At 35.9% G+C, this 25,022-nt stretch overlaps 1 protein-coding gene across 10 annotated transcripts in view; it reads left to right on the top strand.

The window, feature by feature from the left end:
• Gmppb (GDP-mannose pyrophosphorylase B) overlaps positions 1-25,022 on the top strand; it is a 48,967-nt gene continuing 23,945 nt past the window's right edge. Inside the window, exons 1-3 of one of the 10 annotated variants that reach the window (XM_076506231.1) lie at positions 6-145; positions 2,690-2,740; positions 21,132-21,295. In XM_076506231.1, the coding sequence (XP_076362346.1) occupies positions 21,167-21,295 (129 nt within the window). In that variant the 5' untranslated portion in view covers positions 6-145; positions 2,690-2,740; positions 21,132-21,166. Of the gene's footprint in view, positions 146-313; positions 432-2,689; positions 2,741-21,131; positions 21,308-25,022 lie in introns of those variants that run through there. The other 9 variants (XM_076506229.1, XM_076506225.1, XM_076506226.1 and 6 more) reach the window with 9 other exon arrangements.

Below are 25,022 nucleotides of genomic sequence, written 5' to 3'. Positions count from 1 at the left end.
GAAACACAGATGGCAGAAGAAGTTATGCATGTGTCATACAAATCAACGTGGCATAAAATAAACGTTACGTTTGTATTGAGATAAATATTCGCTATGGTTACAAAAGCGAAGGTTTAAAGTAACATTACAGTTTATGCATTCAATCGTAAGAATTTAATTATATTTGTTATTAATATTCTAAGTAACGTAATTTTATCATTGCAAAGCTATTCTTGTTTATGATTGATGAACTGTATTTGCATATAATGATAAAGTGATGATAATTAGAGATTATGTGTAAATAAGTCACGTACTGAGCCGCGTCAGTTGTGGGCTCAGCAGACTAGCATTCACTTTTCTTTTACATAAACATTTCAAGTCTGTATTTGTACACCTATTCTCGAGGAAAGCTGAGAAATAAGATAAAAACCTGTGCTTTACTTTTCGGAAAGGTGCTTGTGAAAACATTATCTGCTAATTTTTTCCCTCGTGTTCTAGAGTGAAGTTCAGTGGACTTTAACTTTTTGGTTAAATTTTAATTAAAATTTGTGCTATCACAAACAAAATTATCTTGGGAATTGGCTTATTAAATAAATTGGAGATAATGAAATGTGAAAATTTTTGAAATATAAAGTTGTAATATTTAAAATAGATATATACCTTATAGAAGTAAAAAGGTTTGGCTGGAAGTAAAAAAAACAGGTTGGCTCCCAAAAAATATATGGGATAAAATTAAAGAAAACTGGTATAAGTTTTAGAAATTTAAAATTACTACTATGACAGGAAATATAGGATTACAGATGATAAAGACAGTTGGTCAAACAGGAAAGTAGGGGAATGAAAAGAGCATGTGAAATGTGGCTATAAATATAAAACTAACATTAAAGATTTATTTAACACATTAAGGGTAAGCAAAATGTCAGGGTATGAGTATGGCTTTTGAAATAGGCAATGGCCTGTGAGACTGATTAACCAGAATACAAAGTTTTTCTTTTATCTCACTGTTATAGTCATTTGTATTATAATTTAAATTATGATAACCCACATGCATTACCTTACATATATCATACTTCAAAGCCAAACTATTTGTCCAAATTACCAAAATTCCTTTGTAAAGCAGTTGCAGTAACATCCACGAAGCCAGAATAAAACCAAGATAATAGTAATATTGGGATGTTAAAGTACTGAATGACCTTGTGTTGCCTTTATGTTGTTGAAATTAGTTATAAAAAAAGGAAATTTGGCTTGTATTTTGTTTGAATGATTTTTAAAAAAAGCTTTAGATTGATAGTGACATTATTTTACATCTCTTAACACTTTCTTTGTATGAATAGGCATTCTCACATTAAACAGTTTCATCATTTGCAACAGTTCATAGTTCATCAATCCCAAATTATGAAATGGCTTCTGAATTTTTTTTCTTCTTTCAGAAAATAAACCTCAGCTATTATATCAAAAATGAAATATAAATTTGGAATACTTGCATATTGGTCTTTAATTGTAGCCAGTGATTGCATGTCTTTAGCTTTCCATATACCTCAAATATGTAACATTACTTTTTTCAATTTTGAAACTAATTTCTTGTGCCTGTGCCTTTTCAGTACAATTTGTAATGGTCTTGGTTTCTACTAGTCTTTTTTTATTTTTCTAGTTCTACTGTATTCGTGAGTGCTCAATGAGATAATAGAACAAGTGGTAATTGCATCGTATTGATAGTCAAATTTTGTAAGTTTTTGAATAGTGGGCAGGTGCCAGAAGATTAGAAGGTGGCTATTCTTACACTTTTTTTTTTTTGGGGGGAGGTAATGATAATTATCCTAGTAATTATAGGAATATTAGTTTTATATAAGTGATAAGAAATGTTTTTGAAAGACTTGTAAAAGATGCTTTTCAAAGTAATTTTGTTGTGAAGTGAGCATGGTTTTAGTAGGAGAAAATCCTGCATTAATAATTTTTTTTCAGATTCTTTGATAAGGTTACTCTTATTCAACTGGGACAAGGGTATGAACTTTATAGATAGATCTTTGGAAAGCACCTTAAAAGAGGATCACATTACAATTTTGTTAAGGAAAGTGATCACTGTAAGTGTTGTGGATTAGTTGGATCATTTTATAGAAAAGTGGTTGGATAGAATAAAGGAAAAGGTTACTAAAATGGAGTTCAGTTAAATTAATGTTACAAGTAGAGTACTTTATGACTAAGGGTTAGGACTTTTTTTTTTTCTTGAGTAACTGAATAAATAACTCGCACTTGTTGATAATACTAAGACCCTGCCTGTTCAGTCCCTCACTTTTAGCAGTTCTTCTTTGACATGGTAGAATTTTCTTAACAGAATAACATTTTTGTATTGGAATAAGGGTAACAGAATTACATGTAATTTTCTCTTGCTGTGTAAACTTACTGTAATTTTAGCATCATAGGTCAATGCTGATGATTAAGGCATTGTTTTAGTTTAATTTCAGTGTACATAATATAGAGCAGCAATAGTTTTCTGTTTTCACAAACTTCCATGCCATGCTCTTTAAAACAAAAGACAAATTGTATCTTCACAAGTTTAAACTGCACAACATACAGTCATAAGTGAGAAGACACACCTACACATCAAGTAAATATTTAGTAGAAGCCTTGTGTAAAGATCTTAACTTAAAGTAGATGACTGTTAGAAACTCTGCCCAGAGTAATGCCATGAACTTTGTTGATACGGTTCTAGAAAATCAAGACAGTGAAGTTCCCATCAAGTTCTTGAAAAAGGCAGAATTTGGTAAGTTTGCATGGCCTACATTGATGATGTAGATTCTCTTGACAGGTATTGTCAAGATATGTAATTAAAATATTCAGTGAACCACAGATGGCTTAATATTTGAGAATTAGCTTTTCAGCTGAATTTGAATTGGCCTAAGTACATGTACATAAATCTGTTGTCCTTTCTGTGCCACACACTAGCATTAGGCTGACACATCATCAGAATAGAAAAATACAATTTTTTGAGTACATAGATGTAAGAACAAGTGTTCTGATTTTGTATTTAATGTACTACTCCTATATATATTCAGACAGGTAATTCCATTACTTTGTCATATAATTATGTTACCTATGTATACTTGCTATATTTAAACAGTGTGTATATTGGATTGGAACCCATCTACCTCCTTTCGTGAATTAGCCACCATCCATGTCTGTCTTGTAGTGCTAGCCATCAGTTTTATTTGGGTACAAGATTCAGACAGAATGTCATGACATTTGTTAGAAACCATTTTTAACATTTTCTGTGTAATTCCATTACCAAAATTAAATTGGTCATAATTTCTTATTTGTGTTAGAATTTTTTATAAATATAACTATTAATTATAGGGAAGAATTTGTACTTTCACAACCTACTCAAGTTATTCTTTAAGGTACAAACAAAGATTCAGCATTTATAACTAAATTTAACTGTTACTATGGGATTGCTTACAGGAAAAGATAGGTCAGAGGAGCTAATTGATAAGTACAAGGGGTTGATAAAGGCATTTAAAGAAAAGAGCCATAACTTAATTGTGTCATGGATACTGCTGAGGATTAATTGTGGGAATGAATGCTAGACTTAGGTTAATATGTAAGGATGAATAAATTGACTGTTTGGGGTTATGGGATCGGTTGGAAGAAAGGATCTGTTTGGAAAGGGCCATTTACATTTAAAATAAAGTAGGGGCTGACTTTTTATAAGGGATATTAACTCAGTTGTAAGGGAAGATTTAAACTAGGACTAAACAGTGGTGAGTGCTAGGATAAACTAAATGCAAAAAAATAAGAGGAAGAGGAAAGTTTAGCACAGGAAGTTAGTATAGATGTAGTTATAAAGAAATGTTTAATTGTTGCTGTTGTAATGCTAGAAGTATAAGAAATAAATTAGATACCCCTCGGTGTGGATTCCTGTATGTGGTGAGGGGACCTCCCAGGGAAGGTTCTGTTCTGTGTGGTTACCTTCTCTGGGATCTAAACATCCACCCACGTTTGCTGTGCGTGGTGACCCGTGAAGGGGAGGAGAGGATCCTGGTGGTTGAGGGTTCCAACCCTAACACACCACTTTGGCCTTGAATTCCTGTAGACGGGCAGCCTTTGGGTGGGCCCCCCTTGGGTCAATCGGCTGGTCCACTTGAGCTAGAGTCAACCAAGTACCAGTGTTGGAAGTTCTCAACGGGTGTTGTGGACATTGTGCCTGATGCTGGTGTTTGGGTATAGTGCTCACGAAACCCTGGCATTGCTGCATTGTCCTTTCATGACTTTGTAGTGCATTTCCTCATAGGGCTCCATGGTGGGTGGGGTCAGTGGGTACCGAAATTTTTCTTTTTTCCTATGGATTCTCCTTCAAAAAATTTAAATAAAATAGTGAAAAAACAGTCAATGATTAAGCGACCACGTCTTGAAGACTCTGAACAGCAATCTTCAACATCTGTAACACACGTATTTCACTTTCTTATATTACATTCTCTTATGGAAAAACCTTTAGGGCAATTGTCCCCCTTTTTTATTCAGAAGGGACTAGAGGGACTTGCTGGCTCTCCAAGGTCAGTAAAGAAGCTTCGATCTGGAGACATATTAGTTGAAACATCCACTTCCCAACACAGTGAACTCCTCTTGAATTCAAAGGCAATCGGGGGATATACCTATTGAGGTTACACCTCATGCTACTTTGAATTCTTCACGAGGAGTTATTGTTGAGAGGGTGTCCCTGAGTCAGAGATTCTCGCTGGTCTCTCCACTCAAGGAGTTTCTGCAGTGAGGCGCATCTCCACTCACAAAGATGGAGTTACACTGCCAACAAATACCCTCATTTGCAGGGTTCGGCCATACATACCAAACCCTCTTCGATGTTTCCAATGTCAGAGATTCGGCCACTCAAAGACATCTTGTCGTGGTTCCCTGACATGTGCTCGTTGTGGAGGCAAGGACCATGATGTGACATGAACCCACATTGCGTAAACTGCAATGGTTCTCACCCCTCTTACTTTCATTCTTGCCCAAAATGGTTGGAGGAAAAAGAGGTGCAGCGTTTGAAAACGACACATAACATTAGTTATCCTGAGGCTCGGAAACTGCTGTCCACAACTCCATCTCGGACATATGCTGCTGCACTTCATTCCACAACTACAGTGGGAGTGCAGACAGATCTCTCTGTGCCTCCAAGAGAATCGTTTTCAAAACAAATGAAAAGCCTTTTGACTTCCATGGTTAAAAAGGTTGATGAATCGACTTCCACACCCATCTCTGTTCCTCCTATACATTCAAACAAACCTCAAGATCCACATCCTTCAGTTTCAAATACAGGCATTTCTTCTGGTACATCTTTTTCTCCCACCCCAAGAGGCAAAACAATCATTCGTTCGTATCCTCAGTCACTGGAATCCCCTTCTAATAACAAAGACTTGCCCACTCGACCCAGGGCAGGATCCATGGAGGTTGATAGACCTCCTCCAACTATGGACAGTAAGGAAAAAAGACGTAGTCGTAAACAGAAGGGTTCTCCAGCCACTTCACCTACTCATCATTAAAAATGGCCACCTTGATACAATGGAACTGTCGAGGTTTACGTTCTAATCTGGATGATATCAAAACGCTGATTGCTTCCTACCATCGTGTTTGTCTTTCTTTACAAGAAACATTTCTCAAAACTGCTGATACAGTCACCATTCGGCAGTTTTCTTTCTACAGAAATGACAGGCTGTGTGATGGACGAGTACATAGAGGGGTGGCACTATTGGTTGATCAGCATGTGCCTACCCTGTCTTTGTCACTCAACACACCCTTGGAAGCCGTAGCCATCCGTGTTTCCTTGGATCATACCATCACTGTTTGTTCTCTCTACCTGTCCCCTGGAGAGATATATGATCAATCAGACCTTGATGCTCTCGTTGAACAATTGCCATCTCCATTTCTCATCCTAGGGGATTTTAATGGACATCATCCCCTCTGGGGAAGTGCTGCTATTGATGGGAGGGGTTGCTCTGTACAGCATGTGCTCTCTGATCACAATCTTTCTCTTTTCAATACTGGTTTTTCCACTTATTTTCATGCACCTAATCAGTCCTTTACCGCTATTGATCTCTTGGTTTGCTCTCCTTCATTATTCTCTCATTTTTTATGGAGGATTGACAGTAATACACTAGGCAGTGATCATTTTCCTATCCTTTTAAGAGAGACTGGTCGTGGTCGATGCCACCCTACCCATGTGCCCCGGTGGAAGCTGGATCAGGCAGACTGGTATACTTTCACTGCTCTTACAGAACTTGATCCTGCCATTGTAAATCAGCCATCATTAGATGACTGTGTGACAGCGGTAACTGGCTGTACTATACAAGCAGCTGCTCAGTGTATTCCTAAAACCTCGACGCGTTTTCCACAATATCCTCGTCCCTAGTGGAATTCTGCTTGCCACTTAGCATGGAAGGCTCAAAAATGTGCCTGGGATACTTTTCGTAGATATCCCACACTTTCAAACCGCGTCGCTTTCCAACGGGCCCGTGCACATGCTAGGTGGGTAAGACGTCAAAGCCAGAAGGAATCTTGGATTAAGTTCACAACTGGCTTATCTTCTACCACCAGTTTCAAGATCATATGGGACAGGATTTGAAAGATCAGTGGGCACTACAATTCTGTCCTCTTCTCGATTTTACTCTCTGAAGGTCAGGAGGTGGTTGATGTCTGGAGCAACTCTGATACTCTAGGTGAAAGCTTTTGTCGGGTATCTAGCACTTCTGCTTGTTTTTCCACCTTCTTGGTCATCAAGACTCGGGCAGAGCGTTCACCTCTTTCCTTTTGAACTGATTGTCTCTTTAACTATAATTGTCCCTTTACACTGGTGGAACTGAAAATGGCCCTTCATCGGTCTGGCAGCACAACTGTTGGACCTGATGATGTACACTATGACATGCTGCACCATCTATCTCCTGCTTTTCTTCTAATGTCCTTCTAATTGTCTTTAACCGGATCTGGCAGGAGAATGTTTTTTCCTGATGCCTGGCACCAGGCTATTATTTTACCTTTCTCTAAGCCAGGGAAAGATCCCAAGAATCCTTCAAATTACTGTCCAATTATTTTGACGAGCTGTCTCTGTAAGACCTTAGAAAGGATGGTTAATGCTCGTCTTGTTTGGTTCCTCTAATCAAACAACCTCCTCTCGCCCACCCAGTGTGGGTTCCAACGACAGCACTCCACCACATACCACCTAATTCATCATGAAACATCAATCGGAGAAGCCTTTCTCAAACGACAACATCTTGTATCAATATTCTTTGATATTGAGAAGGCTTATGACACAACATGGACGTATGGCGTTTTGCGAGACCTCCATACATATGGGTTACGTTGCCATTTACCCATGTTTATTAAAAAAATTTTAATGGACAGGAGATTCCAAGTTCTCGTGTATTCGACACTTTCCCATTCTTTTGTACAGGAACTTGGAGTCCCTCAAGGCTGTGTTTTGAGTGTCACACTCTTCAGTACAAAGATAAATGCCATCACTGAACAACTCTCTCTCACTATTGCGAATGGGCTGTATGTCGACGACTTTTTACATCTCATGTCAGTCGTAAAACATGAGATGAATTGAGCGGCAACTACAAACTGCCCTCAATCGTGTACTGAAGTGGACTATGGCAAACGGCTTTAATTTCTCTCTCTCTAAAACCGTATGCATGCACTTTTGCTGCCAATGGGGTATTCACTTTGATCCTGAACTTCATATCGGTGAAGTTTTGCTACCAGTGGTCCCTGAGACCAAGTTCTTGGGGCTTATCTTTGACCATAAGCTGACCTTTATACCACACTTAAAGCAGCTTTGGGTCAAATGCACAAGAGCACTGGTCATCCTCCGTGTCCTCTCTTCTACCAGTTGGGGAGCAGATCGATGTTCAATGTTAAAGGTATATCGTGCTCTTATTCGATCAAAACTCGACTATGGATCAATGGTCTATGGCTCTGCTAGACCCTCGGCCTTAAACATGCTGGACTCCATTCATCACCAAGGTCTTCGATTCTGCACTGGGGCTTTCTGACCTTTCCAGTTCAAAGCTTATATGTTGAATCTCATGAACCTTCTCTGCACCTTTGCCGTTTGCAACTATTTTTACAATATTCTTCGAAACTTTGTTCCTTAACAAAACATACCACCTGGGGATGTGTTTTCCTTCCTCAGTGGGCCGTACTTTTTCAGAACAGATGATCTGCCATTGCTCCGTTTGGCCTTTGCATCCGGGCGCAATTTGATGAATTGGGTCTGTTCTTGGATAACATTGCAGATTCCACAGGTCAGCTCATCCCACCATGGCTTATTACAGCCCCCAAATGTGACCTTTCTTTCAGTCATCTGAAAAAGGCAGATACTCCAGATTGGAAGTACCGTCTTTTATTTAATGAACATCTTTCAAACAATCATTCCGTTCCCATTTATACAGATGGTTCCAAATCAGGTAATTCAGTGGGCTCTCCTATGGTTTGCTGTTGTTCGGTGGTTGCGCACAGAATCCCCTCTACATCTTCTGTGTTCACTGCTGAACTGTATGCCATATTTCTTGCCCTGGATCATATTGCAGCTGAGCAGTACTCCAACTGCACTATTTATACTGACTCGCTTAGTTCTATACAGGCCATGGAATTGCTACACGTTGGCTCACACCCTGTTCTTGCTGATATTCAAAACCGACTGGCCCATTTCTCATTAACTGCTACTTTTATCCAGTTTTTCTGAATACCAGGCCATGTTGGTATTCACGGGAACGAGCTTGCTGACACAGCAGCTAAATCTATCTGCTCCAGCACTATCACCACTGTGCCTATTCCGTACATGGACTATGGTCTTGTATTCAAGGCTCGGCTCCGTGCCAGCTGGCAGTCCGCTTGGAGTGAACAATGCGACAACAAGCTTTTTCAAATAAAACCCTATATTGGGCTTTGGCCATCTAGCTTCTGTAAAGTTCGGAAGGAGGAAGTTGTTCTAACTAGACTATGCATTGGTCACAGTTTTTTAACTCATCGTTTTCTTTTATCTGGAACTGATGCACCAATGTGTAGTTTGTGTGACACTCAAATCACCATCAGCCACATTTTACTTTCTTGCCATCGTTACAATTCTCAACGACGGCAATATTTTAAACATGTTTTTTCCCAGGGTTTATCTGAAACATTGGACAGTGTTATTGGTGATGGTGACAGTGTCCACCTTGATAAAGTTTTTAGTTTTTTAATGGCCATTAATCTTTTTAATCTCATTCAAGTGTTGCATATTTATTCATTACACCTTTTTAATTGTGGTTCCTTTTTTACAGTTTCATTCTCTATAGCTCAATTTGACATTGGAAAATGGCCAGAACATTAAATCACTCGACACCAGGACTGGAAAGGCCAACTTCAGGTGACTAATGCTGCTGTTTGAACTACTCGTTAGTCGTCCTGGCAAGTTGTTATTGCACTTTTGCTGCATGCCATTTAACACTTTTACTACTTTACCTTTTAGTACTGGCCAAAATGACACATAACCCGGAACCAGGACTGGAAAGACCAACTTTGGGTGACTGGTGGTGGTTCTTATACTTACCTGTTAGTTTTCCTGGCAGGTTATGATCATTACCATTCTGCTACAGGGAGTTCTTTACAACTTTGTAGACTGGATATCAAAATTGGTTTTATGCCATTTTCTGTTTTAATTGCTGTTTTGTGTTTACCTTCATTTACTTTTACAAATTTTACTCCATTTACTTTACTTTTACCTGTTTACTGGACATTTAGCTACTCATTATTACAATTTTGCTATGTGTCTTTTATAACTTCTATTATTTTACATTTTGATAATGGCTGCTATGACACATAACTCAGAACCAGGACTGGAAAGGCCAACTTCAGGTGACTGACGGTGGTTCTTGAACTTACCTGTTTGTCTTCCTGGCGGGTTATGCTCATTACCATTTTGCTAGAGTAAGTACTTTACAACTTCTTTTACTCTGCTTTCTCTCTTAACATTGTAGACTAGGTGTCAACATTGGTTTTATACCTTTTCTGTTTTTCAATTATGTTTTGTTTTATCTTCATTTCCTTTTATGTATATTACTACATTTAATTTATTTTTACATTTTTACTGGACGTTTTGGCACAGATAGCCTAGCTGCTTTGTGCCATAAAACACTAAATCAAGCAATAAATTAGATAAACTTAGAGTGCTGGTAGAAATGAATTATTTTGATATAATGGGAATAACTGAAACATGGTTAAACAGGGATGATTTTGATGGCAGAAGTTTATTTTGAATACAAGGTTATAGACTATCTAATAGGGATAGAGCATTAAAAAGAAGGGAGGAATGGTTTTATATGTATAATGTTTCATCCTGTTTAAGTTGAGGATATTAAAAATAATAACAAGGAGATTGAACCCATTTAAGTTTTCTTAATCAAGTACATTATGTTGCATTTTGTGACCTACTGGATGGTATTACTGTATTTTAGTGGAAATTTGTTACAGACCCCTATATGATACTGATGAAATTAAAGATAAACTTTGGAGTGAAATTAAATACTTTTGTTGTTAATGAGCCCATAATTATGAATGATTTTAATTTCATGCATATTGATTAGAGTCAAACCGTAAGGGAGGCTTTAGAAAACTGTTCAAAAATATGGTTTTCTCCACCAGTTGTTTGAGGAATCTTCAAGAAACAATGGTATTTTACCTTCATTGTTAACCTTTAATATAAAAATGGTCAGGAGGGTGATCATTGCTTTTTTAAAGTTAATGTTTTTATGCATATGGGGATCAAAAATAATGAAATTTTGGTCACAATTTTCAAAAACAAATTATGAAGGGATGTGACAAAAGCTATCTCTTATGAACTGGGCAATTAAATTAATTGGACACATTGATCAAATGGGAAAAATTTTTAAATATTCAAGATGAAGTTGTTCTTTATAAAAAAGTAAATGGTAGCTGCAAGTAAAAATTCAGGTTGGCTTACAAAATGTATAAGAGATTAAACTGAAGAGAAGCATCATAATTTTGAGAAATTGACTGGTATGATGGGTAATTCAGAAGATTAAATAAAGTTTGTTAAATGGGAAGTTAGAATATCAAAGAATATATAAAAAGACTTTGCCTGAAAATGTAAAAAATAATTGAGAATTTTTTGAAATACTTTAATGGTAAACAGAATGTTAGGATGAAGGTAGTATCTTTGAGGGATGGCAAAGGAAAATTCACATTTTGATAAAATTGCAGGGTTATTCTGCTTTCTACCTACATCAATGTGCCTTCTGTCATGATATTGTATTTAAGCACCTTCTTCAATAATGTTATCACTTTTTTGTCAAAAAAGCATTCATTAATGGTTTTCTTTGTACTGCAGCTGTTGGATATACTCTGAGTATTCTTTGTGTTACCTAGTTGGTTTTTATAAAAGAAAATTAATTTTGCACATCAACACATGATACAAATTCCCTGATTATTGTTTTTTGCACAGAGGCAAATTAGGTTTTTCTATCCAACATCTGTTATCTGGTTCACTCCTCATTTTAAGGTGGAGTGGGGAGAGTCACTTATCTGATACTGAGACCTTCTTCTTAGTGGGATGTGGAGCTTGAGACTATATTTTAAGGCAGGCAGTTGGGGACATTCTGGAAATAATTTGGATTTGTTGTTTTTTTCTGTGCCTTTCTTTATTCTGTTAGCTTCTAAGAAGGCTACATTGAGATCAGCCATTTTCAGCTCCTTTTCTTCTGCTGGTCCACCATGTGCATGGTGTTTGATTCTTTCTGTAGCTGTTTTTGAGCCTGCTCTTTACTTGATGGTTGAAAGGTCTCAGGGAAGGTATTTAGTTCTCCAACCATTCATGTAATTACAGTTCATGCAAGGAGGTTTACTGCTAGTTACATGAAGGGAGTTTTCTCTGCCATGTTTGTCAAAACAATGTGATTCAGATAGGATGGGTAGATGCATATTCTGACTTTCAAACAATAGACCTGCTCCTGGAAATTTGGGGTTTTAGAATGGAGCCTGAAGTCACCCTTAATAGATCATAATTTTCTAAGATTCATCTCCACCTATATTTGGTGTTTATATATTTAATATCCTTCCAACTTTTGCTGGAAGACTCTCAACAATCACAAAGTAAATTTGATAAGTTGGGAGCAGTGTTAGCATTGGGATTTGTGGGATAGAAATGCATTATTGGAGGGTATTTGTCTGACTGCTACTGCTCTCTGTGATTTCTTAGGCTCCCATTTATTTGCTAACCTGTGATTTTAAGGGCATTCTAGAGTTTTCAGAATCAAGGATTGATATTGTATACCCACATTTATCCTTGTTGGAATCTTGTTTTTCCCCTCCTACATGAGGCCATAATTCTGTTCCTATTTGAGTATCGAGAACCCCAACATTGGCCCCTTGGTCTATTGGTACCCTAAATAGATTCTATCTATATCTACAAGATTCATTCACTCATTCAGACTGCTGACAGTTGTAAGAGTAATTACTGTATGCCTTGGGGTTTGTGGGGGCTCATCTCTTAGAATTTCTGGGTGTGTGGAAAATCTTTACTATGGATCCATGGATACTACATGTCCTTAGTCATAATTAGTCATTCAGTTCAGATCTTCACCACACTAATCCACCCAACCTGTAGTGTTTCTGCCTCCCACAGATGTGGATTTCAGAAATTTTAGAGCTTTATTGATCTAGTGGCAATGGGCAGAGATGTACTAGTCCTTCATAGTTTTATTCTGTTGTGTTTGTGGTGCCCAAAAAACAGAAGATTAGCATTGGATTTCAGTCACTGTAATGTGTAGTGAAGGTCATGAAGGGTTATGTTACATGCATTAATAGTTCTACAGTCACTAACAATGTCTTTTTACTTGGTGGTATCCATAAATTTTTCAAGACTTATCCTTGGTTGTTTTGTCGAGGTGGGTACAGAATTTATCTATGTCGCTTATCCTGGGCTGTCTTTGGAGGTGAGGAGTTTTCTGCAAGTCATATGTCTTACGCTTCTTCTTATTTCTATGTTCGTTATGGCCTGTTTTAATTGCCTGCTGGAGGACATTGCATGTTGTGGTATGTGAACCTTCTCTAATACTTTTCTCTTGTATTATTTGTATGATCTGATAATATCTTCCTCTGAGGGTTTTTGATTACTCTCAGTAGCCCTCTTAACCATATCTGTTAGATTATAAGAAGATGTGAATATTTTCATCACTAATATCATCTTTATTTTGCAGGGTTCCTTACCTTTTTTCACAATATCCTACTCTATAGTGAGTGTTGCCCAGGCAGATGTGCTTTATTAAACTAGTTCTGTACTAGCAACCAATAAAACAGTGTACTTTATCTAGGTTGCAACAGGCACTGTAGAAAGGAGGTGTTTTATAAGATCCCCTAGAGCAATGGTTCTTAACCTTTTTTGGGTCATAGACCCCTTTTGAGAATCTAATTTGAAAGCTATGGACCCCCCAGTAAAATTCATAAAAACACATATGCACACAAATACACACAAAATGAAGGATGAAGAAATCAGTTTTTTTGCATTCGTTTAACAGACCACATGAAGACCACAGAATAAGAACCACCCAGTTTAAAGACTGACTGGATGGTATTACTGTACTATGCTGGACTGTCACTGATAGACTGTTATGAGTAGAGCATAAGGGGATCCTGCCCATTCCTACAAATTATTGAATTTAATAACTTGGATCTGTTTGCTTTTAAAAATATTTAAGGAATTTGGTTCATGTATTGTACTTTTTCTAGAGCACTGTTCCTTAGACTTCCCAGTGCACATTATCCTCTTTGTTTCCTACTCGTGAAGCTAGAAAGTTCTTACCACTTCTGGAATTCAGTTGCTGAGGTGTTGGACAGAGGCTTTTCCTCCAGAGTATTCCATTGACTTTCTTCCATTTTTCAAAAGAGAATGAAGTTGGGGAGGCTTCTACCTGTATCCCTGAATGTTTATTCCAGATGTCAGTTGGAGAGGCACCAGTCTGTATGGGAACCTATTGGTTTAGATTTGATGCTTGGCTGTCTGGTTGGGATGAGCTTGAAACCTTTTTTTGATTAATATTGGTTCATTATATTGTTCTTGGAGGAGGGTCCATTGTCATTTCATAATTTTCAACACAGAGTGGTTTCATCCTTAATTCTTGGTTGTTTGTTCCATGTCCTTTCCATGATTACAGGGGTAAATGGAATTTACCTTGATTCAGGAGTGAAGATGAGTTCATAATTCCAGACTGGATGCATTCTGTTTTCTCAGTTTGAGTATGGCATACAGGATCCTGTCATTCTGAGTTTGTAATATTCCCTTTTGTACTTCTTCAAGTTGAGGAGAGGGGGTTTGTCCAAATGCCCTAGCCACCAATGGAGGATTTAGAAATCATGGCTCTATATTTCCAATCCCAAGCTCTGAGACCTTGTTCATCAGGTTGGGTCTGGGTCTGTAGTAATGATGGATTGTGTCAAGTTCCACTCAAATTGCATGATTTAAGTTCTGGTTGAAGAACATACGTGTGCTAAATTTAAGATGACCCCTTTCTCTAGGTTACTACTTTCCTGTTGGCACACTCACAATCTATGCAGACAGATTCTTTATGAAGAATGCCCTCTTTCACTTGCCTCTCCATTTTATCAATGTGGGATTCTATGTATGTATGTTTTGGAAGTTAACATTCTCTTAAATTGAAAATGTATTTCTCACAGTACCTCTTTCATACACTCCTGTCTTTCCTCCCCACTTTGAGCCAGTATTAGAGACTACGGATTACGTCAGTCTTGAAAAATTGTTAACATTATCAGAAGAAGGTACTTATATACAGTACCAAGATAGAGAGAGCATTGATGCCAGTGGAGAGTATTATGAAACATATTGCCGAGGACAATTAAATGAGGAATAAAAGACTGGATAAAGTGAGTAAAAATCAGACCAATGTTTAAATGGGCAAAGAAAGAAACCCTAACAGTTTGCTAATAGCTGCATTGTTAGAGGAGATAATTATTACTAGAAAAACACTTTCAGTGTAAGAAAATGTCACCTTTTCATATGCTTTGCACAAACTTGTTATCAGATTCTTTCTAATTATTGCCATGTTGTTTCGATTAGCTGTATCTATAATGTTTTGGATTGGATAAGTAATGCCCATATTGTTAGTCCCTTGAATCAAATAATCTCTTGCCAACCCAGTGTGGGTTTCATTAACAGTGCTACCTCATAGACCATCTACACCTAATTCATATTAAACCTTGATTAGGGAATTCTTCATCAAGAGGGAATATATTGAGTCCTTTTTCTTTGATATTGAGAAGGTATATGACATTACCTGGAGGAATGACATTTTACAAGACTTCTACTCTTATGGGTTGCATGGCAATTTAATGACTTACAGATGATATTTATTGAGCAATTGCTCTCATTTGTTGGTTGAAATGGATCAGAGTAAGCAGTTTCACCTTCTTTTTCTCTAAAATAGTATGCATGTATTTTTGCTGCCACTGAGGTTTGCACTTTAATCCTGATCCCCATTTCCATGGTAATGTTCTTCCTATTGTAGCTGAGACAAAGTTCTTGGGACTTATACTTGACTACAAACTGTCATTTCTTTCTCACATTAACTAGCTTCATAGGGTACTGAACATCTTCCATGTCCTCTCTTCCATTTCTTGAAAAGTGATTCAGTTTTCCATACTGAAGATCTCTCATTTCTTTGTATGATCAAAGCTGGATTATGAACCCATGAACTCTGCTTTGAAGATGTTGGCCCCTGTACATCATTTTGGGCTTTCAATCTGTACAGGAACTTTCTGCCCTTTACTGGTCTGGAAAATGTACACCAAGCCCTATGAACCTCAAATGTTTTCAACTTACCATAGCATCTCACCTAGGATTGTGTCTTCCTGCCTTGGTGGGTTGTACTCTTTGGGAATTGTCAATCTGCCCTTCTTCCATGTAGTTTTTTTACCCAGACAAAGCTGGCTGAATTGATGATTAGCCCAACCTGCTAGTGCTCCTAACTGTCCCCACTTGTGATCTTTGTGTGATTGACCTTAGGAGGATGGATACTATTGATTGAAAGTAACATCTTCACTTTGCTGAATATCTTTTGAACTGTTCTTGGGCTCCCATTTTTACAAATATTTCAAAATGAGAAGATTCTTTGGGCTCTTCCATAGTTTACTGTGACTCATTGTTTAGCCATAAGATTCCATCTACAGTTTCTGTATTCACTGCCAAGTTGAATACCATATGACTTTGCCTTGGTTCACATAAAGGCTTAAGCAGTACACTAACTCTACTATATTTAGTAACTCTTAGTTCTCTGTTGCTCCAGTAGTCTCTCATTATAAGTTCTCATCCACTTCTCTTGCATATTAAGAAACAACTGGCCACTGTGTTATCAGTTTCTATTCAGTTTTTATGGATACTTAGCCATCTTGGTATTCATAGGAAAGAATTTGCTGACAGTGCAGCTACATCTATCTGCTCTGGTATTGTCACAACCTTACCTGTTTTTTTATGTAGAATACAGACCTATGATCAGGGTACAGGTTCATGCTTTTGGTAGTAATTTTGAATGAGTGATTTCATAACAAGCTTTTTCAGATCAAACCTACTGTTGTTGTATGGCCATCTAGTTTCTGTAAGGATCAGAGAAGAAAGTTGCCTTGTCTAGACTATACACTGGCCACTGTTTTCTTACTCATTGCTTTTGTTTATGTGGAACTTACCAGCCAGTGTGTGGCCTTTTGTGACACTTGGGTCACAATTGCCATTGTGTTATTTTCATGCTGTATTTACAACTGAGAGCAGTGGCTCCATTTTAGGTGTGTGTTTTCTTAGGGTTTGCATTTGATGTTAGTCCAGATTGATAATGTTTTTAGTTTTGTATGGGCTATAGGTCTTTGTTGTTCTGTTCAATTTTTTCTGATTTGTGGGTACTGTTCAGCTTTGAGGTAATTTTCCCATTTGCTTTTAAAGTATTTTACTTATTTTTTGCATTTTAACAGTTGCTTGATGCAGATAGTCTCATTACTTTGCACCATAAAGCCCCTGAAAACTCAAACTTTTCTGCCTGCTAACAGCCAAGTTTATGGTAGCTCATAGTCCTGTGATTCTCTTCAATTTGCTCCTTTATTTTTTATGTATTAAACATTGACATGTGCAGCATGATTCAGTATAATTTTGCCCTGGATTGTAGTCAAGTGAATTAGTATTTACTTGGCCATTCTGAAAGGATAGGTCAGGCTATTCAGTGGTAAATCTGTTTTGAATTTTACATTTTTGGAATTAAATGAGTTTCAAACTGGTTTTTAAAAGACACTGCTATATATCTACCCATATTTGAGAAATACACGGTTCTTCTCCACCATGATTGAATTTACAAAACCTGGATTATGGTGGGAAAGCACTTTCTGACATGGGTGCAATAGTCATGTAGAAGATGTAGAAAGTGGGAGAGTGGAGAACTCTGAGGTAAGTTGAAACATGCTCTTCATTGTGCCAGTAGCATTCAGAATGTGGTTACTCATTAAAGAAAGACATTTTTTATTTAAGAGGACAATACTTTTTATGTAATTTGTATTAATTAATAAAATGTCAAATGTATATAATATTCCTGTCTCTTCTGCTTTGGGATTCTATTTATTTCTGGTTATGAATCTTAAAACCAGATGAAATCACTAATGGCATAGCAAATAAATTATTTTGTATTAGCTACTTGTTTATCATTTGGTATCACAACTAATGTATATACGAACTGAGATATTTCAACAGTGCCTTCAATCACTGGAATGTATGCCTACAAACACTGACCTTCCTACTTGATCCAGAGCAGGATCAATAGAGGGTGACTGACCTACATCCAGTAAAGAAAAAAAATGTGGCTGCAAGCAGAAGGTCTCTTTGCCATATTCTCCTCCAAAATAAATAAAAATTGCCATAGTAATCCAATGGAACTGTCGAAGTTTTCAAACAAATGTGAATGACATGAAGGATTTGATTGACTTTTATCATTCCAAATGTCTCTTTGCAGGAAACATTTTTAAAACCTACTAATACAGTTTAATTTGACAATACTCCTTAACCAAAATGACAGGTCATGTGTAGGGCAAGGACATGGTGGAGTAGCACTGCTGGTTGATTAGCATGTGCCCAGCTAACCTAGTATCTTTGTGCCAATAAACATAAAATACCTACCTACTTTGTGTAGAAGTTGTTTTTTTTGTTAAAGGCTAGATAGGATAAGCTGAGTTATAGGCTCAGTTTAGTGGGCAGAGAATAAGATTGCATTTGAAAGAGAAAGGTATAAAACTGTCAAACTGAGGGAAAGGACAGTAAATGTGTTTTTATGATAGAAGTTGAAAAGCTGTTAGTATCATAGCTAACAAGAATGCTCAGAAAGGAAATAGATTCATTTGTCCCATTTTTACATGTGAACTGTATAGAGAAGCGTTGTGAATTAAGAAGTGTTGGATATGATCAGAATTGTAGAGAATAAGGAAAGTACCATCAAAATATTCTTCTGTATAGAACAGGCTTGAAGCTTGAAGGACAGTTGTCAATCCAATTCAGTTTGGGATGACAGAAAAGTGTTGGCAAGCATAGGACTCTGTGGTGAACCCTTAGCAGTGCCATCAATCTCTCATGAGGAGTATTGTTAGAGAGAACTTTAAGGAGAGTTCAAGCATAATTTGAAATATGGTTTAAAAAGTCCATTAACCAGAATGTTTTAACAAAGAGATTAGACAGTGCAATATTAATGGTTTTGTCCAGGGGATATTAGTATAAAAAGAAGTAATATTAAATATAGCCATCAGTGATTTTTTGGAGGGGGGGTGACTGGTTTCTTGGGGAAATGAGAAGGGTTCAAGTATTTGAATTTTTTTTAGTGAAAGGTATAAAGAAGGTTGTAAAATATTTGGCAATGTTATGACTGAGTGCCTATGGTGGAAAACATAGGTTGGAGGGGTGAGATCTGGTTTGTAAACTTTTGATAGATCATACAGTATTCCAAGTTGGGAACCTAGGGAACATAAATTGTTGTAAACACAACTTGAAATAATATTTCTTTTATTTAGGTTTCTAAGGACTCTCTTAGTTTTCCCTTCAAATTGTAGAGTATGAGTTAATGGTTCTTTGTTTCTAAGTTTGAATTTAATCTGGTCAAGAGTGTTAAACATATTCTTAACACAGTCAGTTTTGTTGGGGACAACAACTACATTTCTTTGTCTTGTTGGGTGGTAATGATGTTTTTGTTTCTGGAGACTTCTGCAAGAGCTGTCAGTTCTTCAAATTTCTGATTTGATGATATCCTTCATGTGTTATAGAAGGTAGAGAGTGCTAAGTTTTTTAATTTGGTAATAAATAATTCTTATACTTGTTTGGAAGTTTTCTTAGAAAAAAATAGGTTTAAGTACAATGTTACCTAGGGATAAAGCCTGTTGATGTGTTTGAGTTTTGAAGAAGGAATGGAGAAGTTCAATAATTTGGCCATTGCAGTTTTCTGAGGGACACTTAAAGTGATGCTGCTGTTGTTAAAGCTAACTTTGTCAGGGAAGATTTTGCTGTGAGTTACATTGTGAGAAATTTTTCTTGGTTTAACATTCTGTATGTGTTTGTGTCTAGGAGTTTTCTTCTCTTTACTTCAGTTGATAAGACTAATAAGGTAGTTGATAAAAAATTATGTTTTTGTCGGTGTTTCCATTCAAGTTCTTCATCAAATATAAAAAGTATGGCATATTGTTGAGTTTTGAAGTTTTTTTTAGCTAGTTTTACTGAAGAAACTCAAAAAGTAATGACTAAGTTTTTCATTCTGTTAAAAATTGGATGTTGAGATTTATCTTTTCTTTTTTTTTTGTAATCCACTTTTTCATTAGGCCTGTAGGTCCTGAGACAATAATTTCCACATCATCATAAGAATGTACTAATAATTGACTACTTCTTGGAAAATGTAACTTATTGATAAAACACATCATGAGTGTGATAAAAAAAAAAGTACTTATTAAATGTGTTGGAGTAATCACAATTACATTATCAGTAATCTTGAGGTACAAAACAAATAACAAATATTTGTAATTACAATAAAAATATATACATGAGATTAAACAATTTGAATATGCAAGTATAACTTGAGAAAACAAAACATGGGACAATTGAAATAGCTAGAAAAAGTTTAAATTAGTAAAGACTGTATACTATTTAGGAACAAAAGAAGAGTTTTTTTTCTGTAATTATATTTATTTTATAACATGTTCATGAACCAGAAAACTGATCTAGGAAATCACTAACTTAAGTGAGCTCAGAAGTTACTATCCAGGAATGAACCTTGTGCTAGATTGCCAGTTTTGGACTGTTATATTTAATTCACAAACCAAATGCTTTTGTAAAGACCATGTATTTCACATAAGCTGTATAGGACATCACAGTAATTTTGTATTTATTATTGTAATTAAATGCATATAAAAAATTGTCGTAAGTTTTGGTATTTTAAATCATTGAACTGTAGTAGAAGTATTTCTCTGTTTGTGATGTGCTTGTGGAGGACTGGCATCAGTCAAAAAGAAGGATTCAAAGACATTTGTATGTTTTGTTTAATATGTGTTGCTGTAGTAATGTTTCACCCATTATAGAATTATCAAGTATATTGTAATGTACTAAATTGGACAACTAGGATAAGATCAAGTTTGGAATATTGATTTCTCCTTGAAAATAATGAGCACAAAGCTGAGAGCATAACAGCAAATAGTAAAAAAAAATTTTTGTTGTTGTTTTTTTTTGGTGTTAGATTTCACACATTTTTCTGGCATCTTTGAAAAGTTAGGTTTGGTATGTGTTGTTATTGAAAACTGAAATCTGATATAATAGTTTTATCAAATTATTAGTTTCCTCAGCTTCTTAAACTTATTTGGAACAAATTTACTAGTTTTATTAAGTTGCATATATCCTCAGTATCTTAAAATAAATGTGATTGAATTTATTACTTAATATTAAGTTATCAGTATCTTCAATATCTTGAAATTATTTTTTTCTGTTAATGTTTTCTTTACTTATAATATTAGCATAAACAAATTTTTCATAGAATAGGTAGTTCTAAGAAATTTATTGTGTTCACTTAGAAACATCTTTTGTAATTTTGTACTTTTAAAAGCTGTCAATTATTGTCTGATGACAAACAGATGAACTATGAAAGCTCTGATATTAGTTGGTGGTTATGGAACCAGGCTGCGTCCTCTCACTTTAAGTCGACCAAAGCCACTAGTGGAGTTCTGTAATAAACCAATGATGATGCACCAAGTAGAGGCTCTGGTGAAGGTATTTTCAAAAGTACAGAAGTGCTATTCTAAATTAATTCAGTTATATATACTATAGCTTTGATTAACAGAATATGGGTGTGCTCTTCTAAGTTATTGATGTATGTCCACATTTTTGGCTTAGCTTGGCATAATACCGAATATATAAACAAAGAGATCATAAAATAATTTATTCTGTTAAATTCATCACTAAATAACTTAAAACCCTAAACTTCTCATAAGTTATATGTAAATGCAACTGATGGCTTTTCCACATTGCCAGCAAACATGACTTTATTGAATCATTTCAGATGTGAAAGTTAGAAGTAGCTTTAAATATTTTTTAATCAAACAAACTTGCAACTAGGATTTCCAGAACTCATCTTTCATCTTCTATCTTCATACCTCCATTGTTAAGCCAATCAACATGACCCATCTCCTAAATAGTTTCTGAAAAAACAAAAACTTAAGTCCTTCAAATACTCCAGATATCAAATAGTACATTATTATCCCATAATTTTCAGCTGATTAAAAAATTAAAACATTTAAGTATTTACAGGAAATTTTAAGTTTTAATACCTTATTTTAAATTTTGATCCCTTCATAGCCACTAACTATAAATAAAACCTAATATAAGCACTTTGTTATGAAGTTTTTATACAGAACAAAGCCTAGGGTGTCAGATATTAATTTTTAGTGGTTTTTGTCCATCTTCATCAATTCAGAATTTGGTTGTCTGGCTAAAGTTTAAGGTTTTAGAGTTGTTTCCACTTTGTACATTTGACTAGGTTCACATTTTTCTGTAACAGTCTTTTGTAATTTCCAGTAATCTGTAAATTTGTTTTTTGCACCTTTTCAAATTCATCTTATGTATTCTGTTGTGTCAAACAATGTATTCAAGCATAAGCTGGTGTTGTGTTCATCTGTTTAAAACAGTAATCTGTTCAAAATGTCTTTTATTTTTATGATGTTCTCATATTAACTCATTTCTGCAAATAGGTTATGGTATGCTTGCTTTATCATGGAAAGACTTATTAGGATAATTCATTACAGTGTAAATCCAAATTCAGCTGAACTGAATTAGTTTAAAGCTAATAAATAAACAGACTGGATACTTTGTGTGAAGTGAAGAACAGTCATTATGTCTAAAATATAAAATATAAAAAGTGGCACAGTGGTATGTCTGCAGACTTACCAATGAGAGAAACCAGGTTTCTGTACCTGTGGTGGGAAGAACATAGATAGCCCTTTATGTAGCTTTGTGCTTAACTACAAATATATTCAACATGACTGTTTCTGAGGTGAGAATACAAAGAAGACAATCTGAGCTCTCTTTTTTCCAGCACTTTAATTTTAGCATTCCACCAGTTGCTCTGCTTTCATATCATTCACTTTGGTGGAGAATTGTTGTTCTCCTCCTTTCTTCATATTGCTCCAATTTTTTATCATGTATATTTCACACCTGGTTGATGTACCAATGATAGGTGAAGCTCATTTGCCCTTTGTGTGGATTTGCCTTTTATTTTTACATACAGGAGAATTAAGTGTTTCATGTCATCAGTGATTGGATTTTGGTAAGTTAGGTATTTATGAGTCGTTTTTCATCTGAGGTTTTCCAGATGAATTAAAAGTAAGATATTTATTTTTAAATTGTTTATAGATAAATATGATTGTTTTGTGAGTTTGTTAATATTATGTACTTTGTAGCTTCAGCAAATTTTATGGGTTTGCTTGTTATCAATAAGTACTTTAACTAGAGGTATATTTATATTTTTTATATACATAACATATTATTGCTACAAGTAATATCTAAGCCATTGTTCTCTTTGAGTACTTTTCATCCTTGTAAACTAAGTGCCTTATCCTAATTTTCATCATTGTATGACTTAATTAAGTGTTCTTTATCATCTTGGTTAACTTAGAAGAATTATAATTTAAATATTGATCATCAGTGTGATTTCTGGATAATTTTGGTCAGTTTGCATTTTCATTATTATTATTACATACTTTGTGGACTCTATAGTTAGATAGTTCATATTTAGATAATTTGTACATTATGTAATATTACAACTAGTAGTATACTATTCATTATTCTCTGAATATTTGTTTCATAATTGTTACTGTGTGCCTTATCATCCTAATTTTTGTCAGTGTAGGACATACTTATTTTGCTTTATTAGATTGCTGGTGTTCATTTCTTTCCCATTCATGGGGTTGATCCTGCCTTTGACTCATTTTCCTTTGTTTGTAGTCATAGAAACTTCATTTTCTCCTTGTAATATACTATTTGGAGTTCTTCCCTACAGTGCCCATTTCATTGATAGATATTTATTGTTCTATGTCAGGTTTTCCCATCCATTGCCCTACTATTTATACTACTATCAGATCTTTTAAGTGTTTTGTCAGGGAATACAAACTATTGTCTAACATCTTTACCCTATGAGTTTTTACACTCTTCTTTCTATGAATAAATGGTTCCTACCTTTTTCCTCCTACTTACATCCAGAGACCACATGGGTGGTATTTCTGATGACAGTAGGGAAGGTCACTTTTACACCTCTCAACCCTTCTTTTCCAACCTCAACTGGGCTGGCCTTTCTGTTTGTATGACATGAAATGTTTTATCTCCTTGGGGATATTGGCTTTATTGGATGCTCTCATTCCCATGGGTCGTGCTCATATAAGTTGCTTTTTGTGCACTCTCCTTGGTCAATGAAATTTCTCTTCAGATGCATGGATTGGTTGTTAGAGTCCAGACCACAGTAGGAGTGCTGCTTACTCCACCTCATTTGATTTACATCTCTTCGTGAAATCATCCAGGAGAATTTCAGTCTCTGGTTGATCAAGGAGTCTTCTCTTCATATCAGTTTCCTTGAACCTTTGACAGTTGATTGAGTTTTGTCAATCTTCCTTCATCTCATATGGGAGGGTGGTTGTTATGGTACATTCCAACATCTTCACAACAGTCACTTGTATCACTGGGCCAAAAGTACCAATTCCAGGTGTCTGTGCTTTCAGATCCTGAATCTTCTTTCTGGGCTCACGTTTACCACATTGTACTCTTAGCTTATCATTTTCCTGGCTCTCTGAATTTGGTGGTGGGTCAGTTAACTCCTAAAAAATTCTCGTCATGGAGTGATTCCTCATTTCAGATATCACCACTCTGTCTACACATATTGCTTTTGTCAAGTCCATTATCATAAACTAAGGACTGACTTCACATATTGCATCTTTCCTTCCCCAATCCATTAACATTCTTTCATGGCTATTTACCACAGATGATAGCATACCTTTTGACTTTGGTTCCTTTGCCATGGTTTTTTGTTCTTCTCACCCTTCTGTTCCTCACATTTCCTTATTTTTCACCTGGTTGTTTGACTTCATTCATATCTCGCTATCAGATGACCTTCTTTGACCTCCTTCTCTTTCATATTTCATTTGGTTTTGGTTTTTCCATTCTTTCTAATTTCCTATTGGGAACTCAAGGTGGTCCTTTATGCCCTTTCTCATCCTCCATTTAAACCTTTGTCTTCATTTTTCATTGCCTTCTCTCTATCAAGACCTGTTTACTTCTGTTCCTTGCTTGTGGTTATTGTCATTGAGATATTTATTCCATTAATGTTACCTGCATCTTTTACCATTTCACATATGTCACTCTCTATCCTGAGAGTTTTTCCTTCCTAAAACCTGTGTTGCCACTTATGTCATTCCATAAGGTGATATGCAACTCTTATTGACTCTTTTTTGGG

The sequence above is a fragment of the Tachypleus tridentatus genome, chromosome 6, assembly GCF_004210375.1.
Source record: "Tachypleus tridentatus isolate NWPU-2018 chromosome 6, ASM421037v1, whole genome shotgun sequence".
Lineage (NCBI taxonomy): Eukaryota > Metazoa > Arthropoda > Merostomata > Xiphosura > Limulidae > Tachypleus > Tachypleus tridentatus.
Note: the sequence above shows the minus strand (reverse complement) of the source record. Positions and strands in the feature narration are given on the sequence as shown.